Source organism: Uloborus diversus, chromosome 4 (genome assembly GCF_026930045.1).
Source record: "Uloborus diversus isolate 005 chromosome 4, Udiv.v.3.1, whole genome shotgun sequence".
NCBI classification, from domain to species: Eukaryota; Metazoa; Arthropoda; class Arachnida; order Araneae; family Uloboridae; genus Uloborus; species Uloborus diversus.
Genome location: NC_072734.1, coordinates 178,178,255 through 178,194,375, shown reverse-complemented (window position 1 = coordinate 178,194,375; position 16,121 = coordinate 178,178,255). Strand labels below are relative to the sequence as shown.

General features: G+C 31.1%; 1 protein-coding gene across 1 annotated transcript in view; it reads right to left on the bottom strand.

Moving 5' to 3' along the window:
- Positions 1-7,483, bottom strand: part of LOC129220457 (acetylcholine receptor subunit alpha-like) — a 46,620-nt gene extending 39,137 nt beyond the window's left edge. The window contains 2 exon segments of the mRNA XM_054854877.1: positions 1,873-1,917; positions 7,421-7,483. Of these exon segments, the coding sequence (XP_054710852.1) occupies positions 1,873-1,899 (27 nt within the window). The 5' untranslated portion in view covers positions 1,900-1,917; positions 7,421-7,483.
- Positions 7,484-16,121: the final 8,638 nt, after the last annotated feature.

The following is a 16,121-nucleotide window of genomic DNA, read 5'->3' as shown; positions in this document are numbered from 1 at the left end:
TACTGATCACGTGACCTAGCTATTTCTCAATGTGTCTAGTGTTTCAGAGGTTATGTTATTGTTTGCTTGGTGCTATGTTGGTTTGTTTGTTTATTTTAGAGCGGTGTGCTTTCACCTAAATTTTTATTATTAATTTAGGGATGGAAGAAATAATAGATGCACATTGTGAAAAGTGTTGTCTTACAATTTCTCTTCCTCTTAGCCATAGAATATCAGTTGAAAAGAAAAGAGACGTAGACAAACTTTTAAACTTAATGTATAGCGAAGAGTGGCAAAATCAACCTGATTTTAATTGGTACAAAGACATTATAATTTACCTGCACGCAATGATGAAACGGAGGAAGTAGTGTGCGATTATTTGGATGAGGATATCGGTTTAAGAATTTAAAGATACCCTACAATGTGCAGGACAATTTTTTTTTCACTTATAAATTTCTAGCTTTATTTTATAACATAATCAGTTTTATTATGTCATTAATTAGTTTTATTCCATTAAAAAATGTAATCGTAACAATATAATGAGTTACTATCTTTTTCATTCAAAAAGTGTTTTATCCACATTGAAAACATTCAAAACATGTTTCCTCCTTTGAGTTCGGTCAAAACATGATTTCTCCAAACTTCAAATGCATTTTTCTAATTCATTTTAAGTTTATTAGGTAAAGTACGCCTACAAATCTTACTAGTAACCAGTAATACAACTAAAAAAATGATAATTGGGGTCTAAAACAAGTTATTTTTTAATTTATTATTTTTTTGTGTCTCCTGAAAAACTGTATCCGAAGGAGAAACCATGATTTGAATGTTTGCTCCTCATTTAGTGACATTAAATCACACTGTATAACAGAAAAAAATCTTAAAATGAAAAGCATGTCTTTGATAAAATAATATCAACGGATAATGGAACAAAGTGCAGCAGATTATAGCAGACACATGTTTTTGGGTGCAAGGAAGTATTTTAATGCATAATTAGTGAGCTTATAAAGAACCATCATAAAAAATGAACTATAATAGGTTTTTAAATCTAAACCTAAGCCTCTTATTTGTATTACATCTTATTTTTAGATAATTGTAGTTGCTTTTCCTTAAAAGTATAATACTGATCCAATGAAACGCTTTTAAAGTACATGAATAGCTGTTGCTGAGACTTGTAACATTTTTAAATGGTCGCACAGTTCAACTAAACAAATTCAATGTACTGGAGAAGGGAAAATAACGATTTGAACGGATCATTAAAAAAATTGACATTGCTTGTTGCATTTCGGGCACCAATTCAAAAGTTTCATAGAAGTAAAGGTAAAATGTCGAATAACTTTGGCCCACAAATCAGTCTTTCCTGTTGATCGAAACAATGAGAAGCAAAAAGCAAGCCCTGGCTGACAATCAAATTATCTGTTAATTTTTCCTGTTGGTGTCCTACGAAAATTGTTTGTAGCAGATCATTTGGTTTGGATTTATGAAACAAGTACGTTTTGTTCATGCAGAATCCCACAGTTTGAAAAACAAAAATAAGAAGTCATATTTGCTGTTGTGTTATCGACAGGTAAACAAGTCGATTGCATCGATTACTTCGATTAAGCAATCGATACCTTTAAGAAATAATATTATCGAAAGCCTTATACTCAATATACTTTCCAGTCAATATAAATGTTTCTTCTAACAAAACAGAACTAAATTTAGCATTTGAGTAATATAATGTCGGCATCAGTTTCATTCAAATATCTGATAAGGAAAAAGACCGAGTACCAGAAATATATAAATATAAAAAGTTAATTAAGTATGAAAAGATGTGACAAATTTTGCTTTGGGGAGAAAAAAAAATCAAAAACAATGATAAAATATACATGAACTAAATAGTTGAGTTTTACTGACCTGTTCTACCCAAACATTTGTAGTCATTATTTGATTCTTTAAATTCTGAAAGAAAAAAAAATAAAGAATTAATATTAGGCAAATATTTCTATTTCAAAAAATATTTCACCAATAAATTAGAAAACAAACAATAGGTGATGGTTTTATTGTTACTAAAGATGCAGTTCAGGAAACATGAATTTAAAAAAAAGTACAAATTGCTGTTGTTTACGAAAGAGGTTCGACAAAACAACTATCAAATTTAAATTTCTAAAAAATAAATAAATAAATAAAAAAAATCGCAACGAATAAATTTCTTCACGTCACCGAGGATGTCTTTTGAAACCGTTTTTGTGCTGGGGACCCTACTCCTTAGCACCTTAATAAAGACACTAGAGTCATATTAATGCCAATCATGGCCTTATTGAGCTACAGTCTACTTTTCTAGCGGTAACAAATCACAGAACAAAATGGCGGTACCCAGAGACATTTTTCTTTTTGAATTCGCAACAAACATAAATAACATCATAAAAATTCGGCTTTCTTGGACAATTAAACATTTTTTAACCATTAGTAAAGTACTGTGATCCATAAGGAAGTAATAACGGTTGTTACACGATTACCTGTTAATAAGAAATTGCTTGTTCATGACGCTTTGTCATCAGTTAGGCTTTTTAATGACGGTACGGTAATATCACGATCTAGCAAACTTTTGTTATCCTGCTAGAAAAATGGGGTTTGACCTTATTAGTCGACATGTCCTTATTTGGCCCTACCATACAGTTTGTAAAAAGGAGAAATTGCTCAAAACGTATGTCTCCGAACATTTGCTAGAACACAATATGCAATTTGTTTGACCTTACATGGCAAAATAATTTCGATTAGCCGTAGCTAGCTTTCTTGTTGCTTAATCTTCTTTACTAACAAACATCAAGGCGCTCAGTCTTTATGTAGCCTACATAACAAATGACTTAACTAATTAAAAGCGGTTTCTAATCTTAATGAAACTTCAAACAGTCAGCCAAAATTTTAATTATCGCAAGAAGAATTCATTAATCTTCAAACAAATAATTCTTATCTACAACCTAGTAGGCTGCCCCGCATATCAAAGTGACATTGTTACATAAACTAAGGCATCCAAAGACGGTGTAATTTCGCTTGACATTGAACTGACATTATTTTGTCTTAGCGAAATGTCATAATTTTGGGAAATTTAAAAGATACATATTTAAATGTATTTGAACTCGAAACCGGTCGACTACGCATATTTCTTGATTAATCGTTTTCTTCCTTGGAGCCGCACGTTCTATTAATTAAATTTATTAATTAAAAAGCAATGTGTAGCAAGCTGCAATGATGGTAAAAAGGAGTTTTTACATCAATTAAGCTCGGAACAATGAGCTCGACCATTTAAGCGACATTTAAACATTAAACAGGGCTTGCCATTGAATAGGCACTTTAAGGCAAGCAGTAATACACTCTTGTGAGAATTTATGGACTCAAGTTTGGAATTTTTAATTTTCGAGTTTTTTAGGCTTCGCAATCTTTGTTTTAACAGCTGTTTAGCCTACCACTTGATTAAGCCCTATAACCTCGCGGTTTTTTTTTTTTTTTTGTCATAAATATTTGTGTTTTGTTTAAGGGTTATAAATTTCGATATATTTTTGTTGTTTTTTCTCAATCCGGTCTGTTTTTATCGTTTTGTTAGCCATGGATATTTCTCCGCGGAAGAGGCAGGCCGTTGTGACAGTGAATAAAAATCTGATTGCGCAACAAAAGAAAGTGATCTGTGCTTTGCTATCAAAAATTCAAAGAAAAGTGCAAAACTCTAATTGACTCTATGCCAAGTAGAGTAAAAATGGTGCTGAACAAAAAAAAAGGGGGGGCATACTAAGTGGTGAGTTTTATTTTATAATTAAATGATGTAAATAAAGGTGATATTGTAAAAAAAAATGTCTTGATTCCATTAATTTTTACAAGGGTGTAAGTAATTGTTTTCGCAGTTAAAGCGATGATGTTGCTTATATCTCAATAGAACCTGAGACAATGCAGTTTTAAGTTTCTTTTTCTTTTTTTTTTTTTTTTTTTTTTTTGTCAAATTATACTGCTAAATCCCGTTACAAAGAACTTCAAGGGATCACAAAACTTGGTCCGTTGTAACGATAATTTTGTGTCATGGAATTCAAGCAACGTAATGGAAATAAAATCGGGACAGAAAATTTATTTCAGTAAAATGGAAAGTTTGTTGTATTGGTATTTGCTTTATCGGGATATTACTGCATAAATAAAAATACAAGTCGAATAAAGCTATAAATAACAGAAGCGTTGATAGACATAGTTGCAAGCAATCAACGCACAGCTTGTTACATTATTTCGAGTCCGCAAGCCAATACTACAGTCTACAAATACTGTATAAAGGAATGTATGTATTTCCTTGCTATTCTGCCTTAGCTCCATCAATGAGACGGTGACTACGATGAGCTTTATACCCAAGTTTTCATCTTTGCGTTTCGAGGTGGAGCTTTACCGCGCTAGTGGAAATTTTGCCTGTCTCTTGGAATGTTTTTGACTACTATTATAAAGATATATTCAACTTCTATATGCGTTTTCTCCCCGCCAGTTTTGTTATGGTATTTCCCGACTAATGAGCCGAAGAAAAAAGGTGAAATTGCAGTCTCTTGATGCAGTAACGAGCCGTTCTGTATTGCAACGCACGCAATTTTGAATGAATAAATGATTTAACATTTTATTTTCGTTACAAATCACTGTGATAAGTTAAACAACTAAACCAGTTTAGTAGTATAATGGCATTTTATTGCTTAATACAAGCCATTATAAATTAAAAATGTGAAACAGTTACGAATCATAACTTCTTTGTTTTATTTAAAAGTGTGTATCAAACAAAGAACATAGCTGGGTGAATTACAAATTTCTTCTTATAACTCGATATTAGATAAATTGTATATTAGATAAATTGCACTACATATTTACGAATTGGTTTCAGTATAAATGTATAGTTTACGATTGAAATGAATTTCTTTTGTTAAAAATCTGAACTAAATATGTACAAATCAGAATCTTAAAATAATAGAGGCAGTGAGAAGCAAAGGGATGTAAGTGGACATTTTCAACCACGAGTAACAATGAGTAAAACGCGTTTAGAGATAAGGTCCTATTGGTGGGCTTTCATTGAAAAGTATTTCTAAATCATGCCATAAAACAACGCCTACCAGGGCTAGTAGTACCAAGTTATATGGTTTCTGGAACTACTATCTTTTGCCCCAAGACAGAGGAGAGGTTCACCAACCATTTATACTGGTCATCTTTAAATTTTTAATTTTGCCACTTACATCACTTTGATTCTCACTGCCTCAATTAAAACCATTTTTGATGACAAATGATTATATTTTGTTAAAACAGGTATATTATTAAACCTTTATTGTTAATATACAATTGACGGACTTTAAGTTTATTTGAATGTTTAAAATATAACATGTCTTTCAATCATCCACTACAGTTTCATTTTCAAACTGACTCAGACATTTCAAGCGAAAGACGAATGTATCAACAAATTTCCACTTACGTTTTATTCTAGCTCATGCATTTTTTTTTTTTTTTTTTTTTTGTATGTGTTGGTGCAATTTGTAGTTATTTGTCTTCAGCTGTATCACCAAAAATAAAGAAACCAAAAAAAAAAAAAAAAAGAAAAGAAGATATTGCAAAGAAAACAAACCCCTTTCAACAGCCCCGCTAAGAAATCATTACTGATTCAGTATGTTTCGTCGAGAAATAAAATATTTCTTGAGAGTGTTTGGTTTTGAAGGTGCCATTTTTGTAAGTCAGATTGGTTTCCGTTTTAAAATATTTCTGAAAAGCGAATTGCCTGGAGCATAGCATAAGGTGATCAAAAAATATTTTCCTTCGTGGCATATGGGAAGAGGGGTAGGATGTTCTAGAAATCGTAAATATATCGTTTGCAAGCAAATGTGTGGAGAATTTTTGCCAGCGTAAGTGAATGTTTACAATATCGTTGTTTGTTTCTGTTTGGAGTTGTTTTGTATTCGATAATGTACTGTATCCCCCCCAAAAAAAATTTCAGAACGTAGGCGGAGTTTTCAACAAATATATAACGTTAGAGAATTAAAGAGTTTATTATGATGTCAGCAAGTAATCCTTTTGTTTATATATGTGTTCAAATATCCCAGGGTCATTGCATGAAAAGGAGGTAAATTAGATATTTTCCAAAGATAAATATTTTAAAAGATTTTTCCGGAAAAAGATACATTCTACGAACAAAAGAGCCAACAAAGTACTCAATAACTAAAAATTAAGCTTAATCTTCGGTAGGATTTAAATTTTAATTGTAGAAAGATTTGTAAGCCTTATGGAAATATAACACTTGAATTTTACAATTAAAGATTATTTTAGTTTCCTAATTCCCGGAAGTGATTGTTTTTCAGTTTTAGTACAACAATGACCATGAAAATTGCGTTAATTTGATGCTCTGCTGACATTAACTCGAATTATAATACAGTTAGTTAAAATAAAGCATAATATTTAACTAACCGTTCTTAATCACATCATTATGTTAATTAACAGTATTAACTTTTTATACATAATTGAATAAAATGCATCTCTTTGTATCTCACTGCCACATTTGCCCATAAATATTTTCCTAAATTAATGCAATGAGCATTTGGATAATCAAATGATTGAGGACACATGAAAAAACTGATTTTAAATAATTTCAGTCTTTAAGAAAACGCTGCTAGGCATTTTATATCTGCATAGAGCGCACATTTATCTTCATCTATTCATACACATGCGTACACGAACCCAAGTGCGCATAAACGCAAACGCACACGTACACACACAAGCGCTCGCACAAACACATGCGCGCACACACGCAATTGCACAAACACACAAATTCAAGTACACACGCATGTGCACACATACGCAAATGCACAAACAAACTCAAGTTCACACGCATGTGCGCACACACACGCAAATGCACAAACACACAAACTCACGTTCACACGCAACTGCACAAACACACAAACTCACGTACACACACACATACACACATAATGTACATATATGTACAATTATAGAAGTCTAGGAAAGAAATCTTGCGCAGTTTTATTTTAAAATGTATACCAGAAATAAATAACTTGAAGGGATATAAAAGCTCTTAAGAGATAGCTCTAGCTTAAATTACCGAGCCTTATGTTAACACGTACAAATGACATTAAACATAAAGCAGATGAACTCAGGACATAGAAGATAAGATGTTTATTTCGGTGCAGTTACAGTTACGGAAATACTATTTATGCCGCTTGCTTCCTCGAGTTTAATGATATACAACTTTCTCGAACAAAGACCAAGTTCCTGCAGGTCAGAAATCACATGCGCCGTACCTAAATTTCCTTAGCATTTAAAACAAAACCCGGCAGTTCTAGTTTTATTAAAGTTAACCTCTTCCGCTCCGGCAATTCAAGCTCTTATTAACTTTCAGTTATTATTTAGATGGAAGGATTGTTGTCATGGAAACCCTTTACTTGAAGAATGCCACACTCTAGATTCGCCCTAGGCATAAAACACATTTCATTACAAGCCGTGGGTTTAAGCTTAGGAGTGGAAATATGTTGTTAGCGCATATTAGAGCTAAATATTCTCCTTTTTAATGGAAAAAGCTAGCGTAATTGCTTGATTCATTTAAATTTTTTAACTGATTTAATTGACATTAAAATACAAATGTAAATTTTAGAAGTGCAATTCTCATTTAAACGCAAAAATAAACATACTTTCGCACAACGCAAAAAGCACCATGATTAGTCAGGCCACGAAATTTTATTGTAACTACCCTAAGTAACATGCGTCTTGTTTTTTGTATATTAACTTTAATTAACAAATATTTCAGTGATGTCTTGGAACTGAAATCAACGTAAAAGTTGCAGAACCTCTCGGTTTGAATTTTTGAAAGTTATCACTCTTAAAAAGAAAGACAATGCTTTATTCTCTACTAGCGGTACCCTCACGGCTTTGCCCGTAGTAGAAAATTAAAAGGTCATTTGATTCTCCTGTTTATTTACAAATAGTGGATGATGAATTTCTCGTCAATTTGCTATGTTAGTTTGCTCGCCCATGGTCACGTATGTTAGTTTGCTCGTCCACGTTTGGTAATTTGTTCGTCCATGTTACGATATTTTGCTCGGTAAAATGTTCTTAAAATTGGAATAGAAAAAGAACAAAATCGAATTTTCAAAAAATCACTTCGTGCTCATTCCTCTGCTACAAACTAATCTTGTGCCGATTTTCATGTAAATCGGCGGAACGGTCTAGGCGCTATGAGCGTAACAGAGATCCAAACAAACGAACTTTCAGCTTTATTATTAGTAATGATAAAGATAAAGATATTAGATAAAGAAGTAAGTCAAGAAAAAAACATTGAAACATTGTTTTTTAACCGTCAGATCAACGCTCCTTAACTTACGCAGTCTATGACACGTATTTCAACAAATTTAAAAGCAAACTGCAAACTTGATAATTGATCTTAACAAACCCAGTCTATGCTATGTACTTTAACAAGTTTAAAAACTAATTTGATAACTGGTCCGAATTAACCCATCCTACGCTACGAACTTCAACAAATTGAGTACTTAATTGGATAACTGATCTTAACTAAACCAGTCTGTGCTACCTTCTTTAGCAAGATTTCCTTTTTTTTAAGCCTGTTCTATAAAAGTTTAAATGCAACTACGATTATTAATTTTATGGGATACATTTTACATTTGATTTTTTTTTCATCAATATGTGTCGAAAAGAGCTCACTGCGTCTGATTTATTTAGGAATGTAATATAATGAGTAAGAGGCCGTGTTTACATACTTGCATCTTTCTGTTTTTTCTATTTAAATGTGTTCTGAAAAGAAAACAACATTAACAATTTTATTTATGGCTCCAAAACCTTTTAAACGTAAAAATGTGCCTACAAAAGGGTAAAAAATGTTAATTGTTATGTTTATCTGTTCAATATATTATGGTTTAATGGGATTTTTAAGGTACGCAATTGAAAATACAGTTGCAAAACAATTAATATAAGAAAATTCTTCTACTTGTTGCTAAGAACTTAAATAAAAACTGACATTAACATTCTTTTCTTTTACGGTGTTCATTTCCTTCTGCACATATAAAATGCATTTTTTTTTGTTGATAAATTAAAGAATAGATTTAAGAATATATTGAGCCATTCCACGAAAAAGTCAACCCTATGTCCCGCACGTGGCGGATAAGAAATCACACATAAGTTTTTAATTCATTAAGCAGAAAAAATGTGTTCATTAATATTTTAAAATATTATTTCTAATGAAATATATGAGGCGTCAATTCCTTGGAATGTCCCTATTGGAGTTACGGAAAAAAAAATTGTCCTATATTTATCTGTAATAGTAATAAAGCTGAAAGTCTGCATCTGTATGTCTGTATGTCTGTTACTAGCATAGCGTACGGCCGATTTTCTTGAATTTTGGCACAAAATTAGTTTGCAGCACAGGAATGAGCACCTCGAAGCGAAAAAGCAAAAAAGAAAAGACGTTTCTCTTCCTTGCTTAAAACTCTTTCTAAAGTTCAACACTGTTGAAAGAAAGTTGTAATTCAATATTTTAATAATTTACTGAACGTAACAATTCTTTACTAATAATAAAGCTGAAAGCTTCACTGTCTGGATCACACTCTTTCCGGATGGCTGGATCTCTGTGATGCGCATAGCGCTTAGACCGTTAGGACAATTTTCTTGAAATTTGGCGCGAAGTTCGGTTGTAACGTGGGAGTGTGCACTTCGAAGTGATTTTTCAAAAATTCGATTTTGTTCTTTTTTCGTTCCAATTTTAAGAACATTTTACCGAGCAAATTATCATAACGTGAAAGAACAAATTAATGTAACGTGAAGCAAATTACCATAAAGTGGACAAGCAAACTACCATAATTGGGATGAGCAAATGAACATAGCGAATTGGCGAGAAATTCATCATTCATAATTTGTAAATATACAGGCGAACTAAATGACATTTTAATTTCCTACTACGGGCAAAGCCGTGCTGGTACCTCTAGTAGTATATATTTTAAACCGGTATTTATACAAACCTTAAAATTAATTTAAAATTTATTTCATTCATGAAACCCTAATCCATTAAATTCCCTTCAATGACCCAAATTTGCTAGTGGACTTAAGTGTCTTAATGTATATTAATTACATTTTAAGAATTTAGGTTTAATGAGCGTGTAACTAATAATTTCGATTGAACGGCAGTGCATGTATAGTTATATTTTTAACGAAGGACGAAACTATGCTCGACTTGAGAGAACGGAGCTATTTTTAGTTTTGAGAAAAAACCACTGTGACTTCTTCAAGACCAGAATTGTTTTTCCCTACAAAAATTCATATTTCTTCTTTAGAACGAAAGGAAGGACGAAAAATGATACTTCCGAAACATAAAACGCTTTCTTTTTCCATAAGTTTGAAACTTTTTCCATAAAGCGTACACGAAAGAAAATCGTAATAAACATTCATATTTTAAAATGTCCTGAAAAAGGAAAATTGAAATAGAAGTAAAACCATCAACAGAAGAATATTTTAGTTCCCCGGGGTTCTGGGGGATTATAAGCATATTTTATATTGCATTCTTGTTTTGTATACATTGGGAAAATATTTTGGGGAGAAATTGAAACGTATATTAGAACAGAGGAAACAATCTTTAAGTGGTCGAATCAATGAAAACAAAGATTTCAGAATTTTTAAATATTTTTTCGAGGCGGAGAATAGTTTTCCATATTTCCACTTGCTCCTATCTTTCGTTCCTCACGAAAATCACACATTCCTAAATAAATCAGACACAGTGAGCTCTTTTCGACACATATTGATGAAAAAAAAATCAGATGTAAAATGTATCACATAAAATTAATAATCGTAGTTGCATTTTAACTTTTTAGAACAGGCTTAAAGAAAACGGAAAACTTGCTAAAGAACGTAGCACAGGCTGGTTTAGTTAAGATCAGTTATCAATTTAGGTACTAAATTTGTTGAAGTACGTAGCATAGGATGGTTTAGTTAAGATCAGTTATCAAGTTTGCAGTCTGCTCTTAAATTTAATGAAATACGTCCCATAGACTGCGTTAGTTAAGAAGACTTGATGTGAAGGTCAAAAATCAATGTTTTAATGTTTAACTAAGCATCTAAAAAACTTTTAAGGGGTTGTTGGTTTCAAAGTTTACTCTTTTTCCCCACTTGGTTTAAAGAAATTGCTATTTCTTACGATAAAGTTGGTTTCTTAATGATCACATAAGAAAAAAAATATTTCTCCATATTGATTCGGATAAAATAAATTGATTAGAAGCAGTATTGTTTAAAAATGTTTTGAAAGTGCTAGCCCTGATAGAGATATAAATATATCACTTGTCTCAATACAATCAGTTCAGTGCATCCGACAACCTCTGTTATTTAAACTTAAAAAAAAAAAAAAAAAAAAAACTTATTTCAATATTTCTGCATGAGAAGAGAATACATGCCAACTTGACTTAATTATTAGAATAACACGTCTATAATATTTTAAGTTATACATTACTGTGTTTTCAAAATAAGTTTTTGATTAAATGATGCCAGTTGACCAAAAATTAATATACGTGATGTTAATGTTAGGCAAAATGACATGGAGGATAGTTACTTCTAAATAAATTGCATGTACTGTTTTCAACATAACACAATTTATTTCGTTCTAACTTTTAAACTCAAGTACGTGTAATTTTCTTAACAGGAACGGGCAATATATTCTGGTTTGATACAGCCCCGATAGTAAAAATATTAATTGAAAAATTAGTTGCCATTAAAATAATAATTTTTCACTTTTAATGATGGCTGATACTATTTAAGAGTATATGCGCTACATATTTTAACAATTATATGTTTATTGCACTAAAGCAGATCATATTCTAAAATTGGAAATAATAAGGCTATAAATAACTAAAAATATGTATTTTTTTCTTATAAATTACCAAAAAATGACCAAAAGTGTTTTACTATCAGTTTATAAACTTTCAACTATAAAGATAAACAGTTACTAAAAATAGTAAATAAAAAAACAATTATTTTATGTGTAAACTTCCAAAAGAATTATTAAATTAGTTGCTAGTACTGTTATTTTTTGGATTAAAGTTACCAAAATGTTATTTTATATTTCACTGAAAAATATTTATATAAACCACCCAACTTGAATCAAAAGTTAGAAAGTTAGAAGTTTAATCAATTTCGCTAAGGAGTCCCAGTTAGATGGTAAGAAACTCAATATTCAGTCAATAAATAAAGTAAGCTTAAAATTGGAAGAAAAGTCAACTCTTCTCGAAAATATGAATTAAAATAATAATTTTTCACTTTTAATGATGGCTGATACTATTTAAGAGTATATGCGCTACATATTTTAACAATTATATGTTTATTGCACTAAAGCAGATCATATTCTAAAATTGGAAATAATAAGGCTATAAATAACTAAAAATATGTATTTTTTTCTTATAAATTACCAAAAAATGACCAAAAGTGTTTTACTATCAGTTTATAAACTTTCAACTATAAAGATAAACAGTTACTAAAAATAGTAAATAAAAAAACAATTATTTTATGTGTAAACTTCCAAAAGAATTATTAAATTAGTTGCTAGTACTGTTATTTTTTGGATTAAAGTTACCAAAATGTTATTTTATATTTCACTGAAAAATATTTATATAAACCACCCAACTTGAATCAAAAGTTAGAAAGTTAGAAGTTTAATCAATTTCGCTAAGGAGTCCCAGTTAGATGGTAAGAAACTCAATATTCAGTCAATAAATAAAGTAAGCTTAAAATTGGAAGAAAAGTCAACTCTTCTCGAAAATATGAATTTTTAATGGCACTGGATTAACGAGACGTGCGCTACGGAAAATTCATCTGACAGGTGTCTCTACGGAACCCAATTTCGAAAGTTAAGAATTTTTTTTTTCTTTTGAAAGAGCTTCGGGGGTGTCAGATGAAATTTTCAGCTTTAAGTACGAGAAAATTTAGATAGTGAAGTCGAGGTAGTGGTGTTGACAGCAGGATAGAAGTTTTTGAAGATAATAATATCTAATGAAACACAAAACAAGTCACCGAGTTTAGAAACACTGACCGCAAGATTTTAGTATGAGGTACATATTGTTTTAAGTAGCACAGACGACATTTTACATTTTAAGGATTGAGAAAATGTCAAGGAAAATGAATAATCTCTTTATCCGTAGAATGTCGGGAATTTCCGCTTACCACTATTGAAATAGTAATAAATTTAAAATATCTCGACTGCAATATTGAAAAAATGAGACGTTTCTTTCAAGCACCTAGCTTTAAAATTTGCATTAAACCCAGTTCTAAAACATATTTTTCAAATTTGTAAAATTTCATCCACGCATCCTTACAGACGCGTAGACATAGCCTTACCTCTCTTAGCCACATATCCTTACAAAACTTGTAAAGTTATTTGTCCTTTTCAAAGAATTGACGTACCCAAAAATACCTAAACACCATTATTAAAACAGAATGAAATTGAGTACAACTCTTTGCATATGAGGCAGTTAGAAGCAATGGGGTGTAAATGCCAAAACTAAAAACTTCGAGATTACTAGTGAAATCTTAAGAAAACCTCTTTTCTGTTATTGACCAAAAGATGGTACTAGTAGCTCTTGTAGAGGTTGCTATACTGCAAGATTTAGAAAAAAAAATCAGTGAAAGCCTATTAGAATCAAAACTTTAAAGGATTATTTTTTCAAAACTTTGAAAAGTTCACTTACATCCCTTTGCTTTTCACTGCCTCGTACAGTGTTGTAGACATCAGGAAATAATTTTAAGAAAAATACGTTTGTTCAATATTAATGATATAAATACACGACCTCAGTAAAAATTTTAATCAGATTTAAAAAAAAAATAACTGTAGACCTCTGTTAACTGGAAATAAGTGCAAAATCTGTCAAGTATACCCTCCTGTCTATCATAACATCATCAAAAGTACCATTTAATTTCCAACCAATTACAATGTGCATTACATAACGAAAAAAATTGACGGATGGGAAATTGCTTTTAGTACCAAATAACAATTTAACGTCATTATCTTTTCGTAATCATAATGTACTTTCTTTCTGTCTTACTCCTATGCCTAACATATTTTGTTTCGATGAAAAAAAAAAAAAAAACCCTTGCTGTAATTTTTTCCTAGCATCAAGAAAAAAGACAGTTTAGAGTTTAAATACATTTTGAAAAAAATAATTCTTTATCAGGTGAAATTGACATTATTGTAATGTTTTTCTACATAACGTTCTTATGCGTTTATTTTCCGAAAAGTGTTTCCCGCCTACATTTTAAAAATTTAAAAATTCGAACTTGAAAATATTTTTAAAAAGAATTAATACACTCATAAATATTTAACTCATTTAGTTAAAAAAGAATAAAATTGAATGCAATACTTGACTTATAGCGTTGTAAACATAAAAAAAAGTAAGTTTTAAGTACCGTTTACAGATAAAAAAAATTCCATACTGTGCGCAATTTTTGTGTCAAGCTAAGCTCTACATTATTTTAAATCTTCGTCGACAACGTTAATCTCTATAGCTTTAACATTCATTCATTTTTAAATAAATATTTACCTATGAGAATTTTGAAATTCTAGAAATCAAACTCGTAAAGTAATTCATTCTTTTCAAAAAATTTACTCATCCTAAAATATTTATCTAAAACACATAACTCAAACAGAATGAAATAGAGCAAAACACTTTACATTTAGCATGACAGGCGACATAAAAAATATTATACAGGCAAGTTATTCAGATACCGCTTACAGGTTTAAAAAAAAAAGCATAATATATGCAATTCAGAAATGCATTTGAGGTAAATCCATGTCGGATATGTGATGTTGCTAGTCATTTTACTTTTATTCAAAAATATGATACACAAACACTGAATATCTAAACTCTTTATTCATAAGGGAGGTTAACTTTAGCTTTCCTCAAGTAAAATCAAACAAAACTGACAGATGGGAAAACGAATCCGATAAACTTAACTGAAAAAAATGCTAAAATGCAGAATGAAACAAAATTCTTATTTCAAAGCTGACATAAAATCCGGCGACTGGTATTCTCTTGTGCATAGCTTTAAGCAAAATCCTCAAAAACTCCAGCATACTTCTTGAGAACTAATCTCAAGTGATTTTCGTTTCTTTTAGTTTCCGTCTGCTAAGAAAATATCGTATTTATATAAGCAGTGGCTCATGTGCTAGACTTTCGCAGGAAGAATTTTTATTTATTGAATTTCTTGTGTTTTCTTTCGATGTGCTGATTCAGAAGGGCTCTCGGTGATTTTAGCGCGCGCAAATACCATCTCTCTCTCTCTCTCTCTCTCTCTCTCTCTCTCCTCTCTCTCTCTCTCTCTCTCTCTCTCTCTCTCTCTCTCTCTCTCTCTCTCTCTCTCTCTCTCTCTCTCTCTCTCTCTCTCTCTCTCTCTCTCTCTCTCCTCTCTCTCTCTCTCTCTCCCTCCCTCTCTCTCTCTCTCTCTCTCCATCTCTCTCTCTCTTTCTCTCCCTCCCTCTCTTTATCTGTCCCTTTCCTCGTCCTTCCCTCTCTGTGTACGAATGTGCAGTAGATGGCCAAATCAGAAGGGGGAAGATTTTTTTTAACTTTAAAATACTGAAAATACACTTGTTACAGGTAACTTTCTCATTTTTCGTTCGGTTATGTAAATGTCAAGGGGCAAGAAGGAGACAGCTCCACTTTTTAAAAAAATTGAGGAATTACAAATAAATAAATAAATAATTAAATAAATAAAATAAAATAAATAAAATTTAAAAGATAATAACAATAATGATAATACTAATAATAATGCGTGTCTTAATTACACATGATGAAGTGAAACTTCTCCATTTTCCTTTTTTTACATTTTAAACTGTCATTTTATCCGCGCGTTTCCGCTCATGCCAGCTCTTGTTCTTTCTGCGCCTGACTTATTCATATTCACAAGAAGATGATATGAAAAAATATATTTTTAATAACGCCAAAACTGAACAGTACTCAAAATACCCTTTTTAATTGTTGCCAAAAAATATGAAAACTAATATATATTATGAAGTAATTTTGTTATTAAGAGTTAACAAACTAATTTCAAGGCTGAACTTAATGAAGGCAATGTGGAATACGCCTTTGAAGTGATGACTTGATTTGAATTAAAGA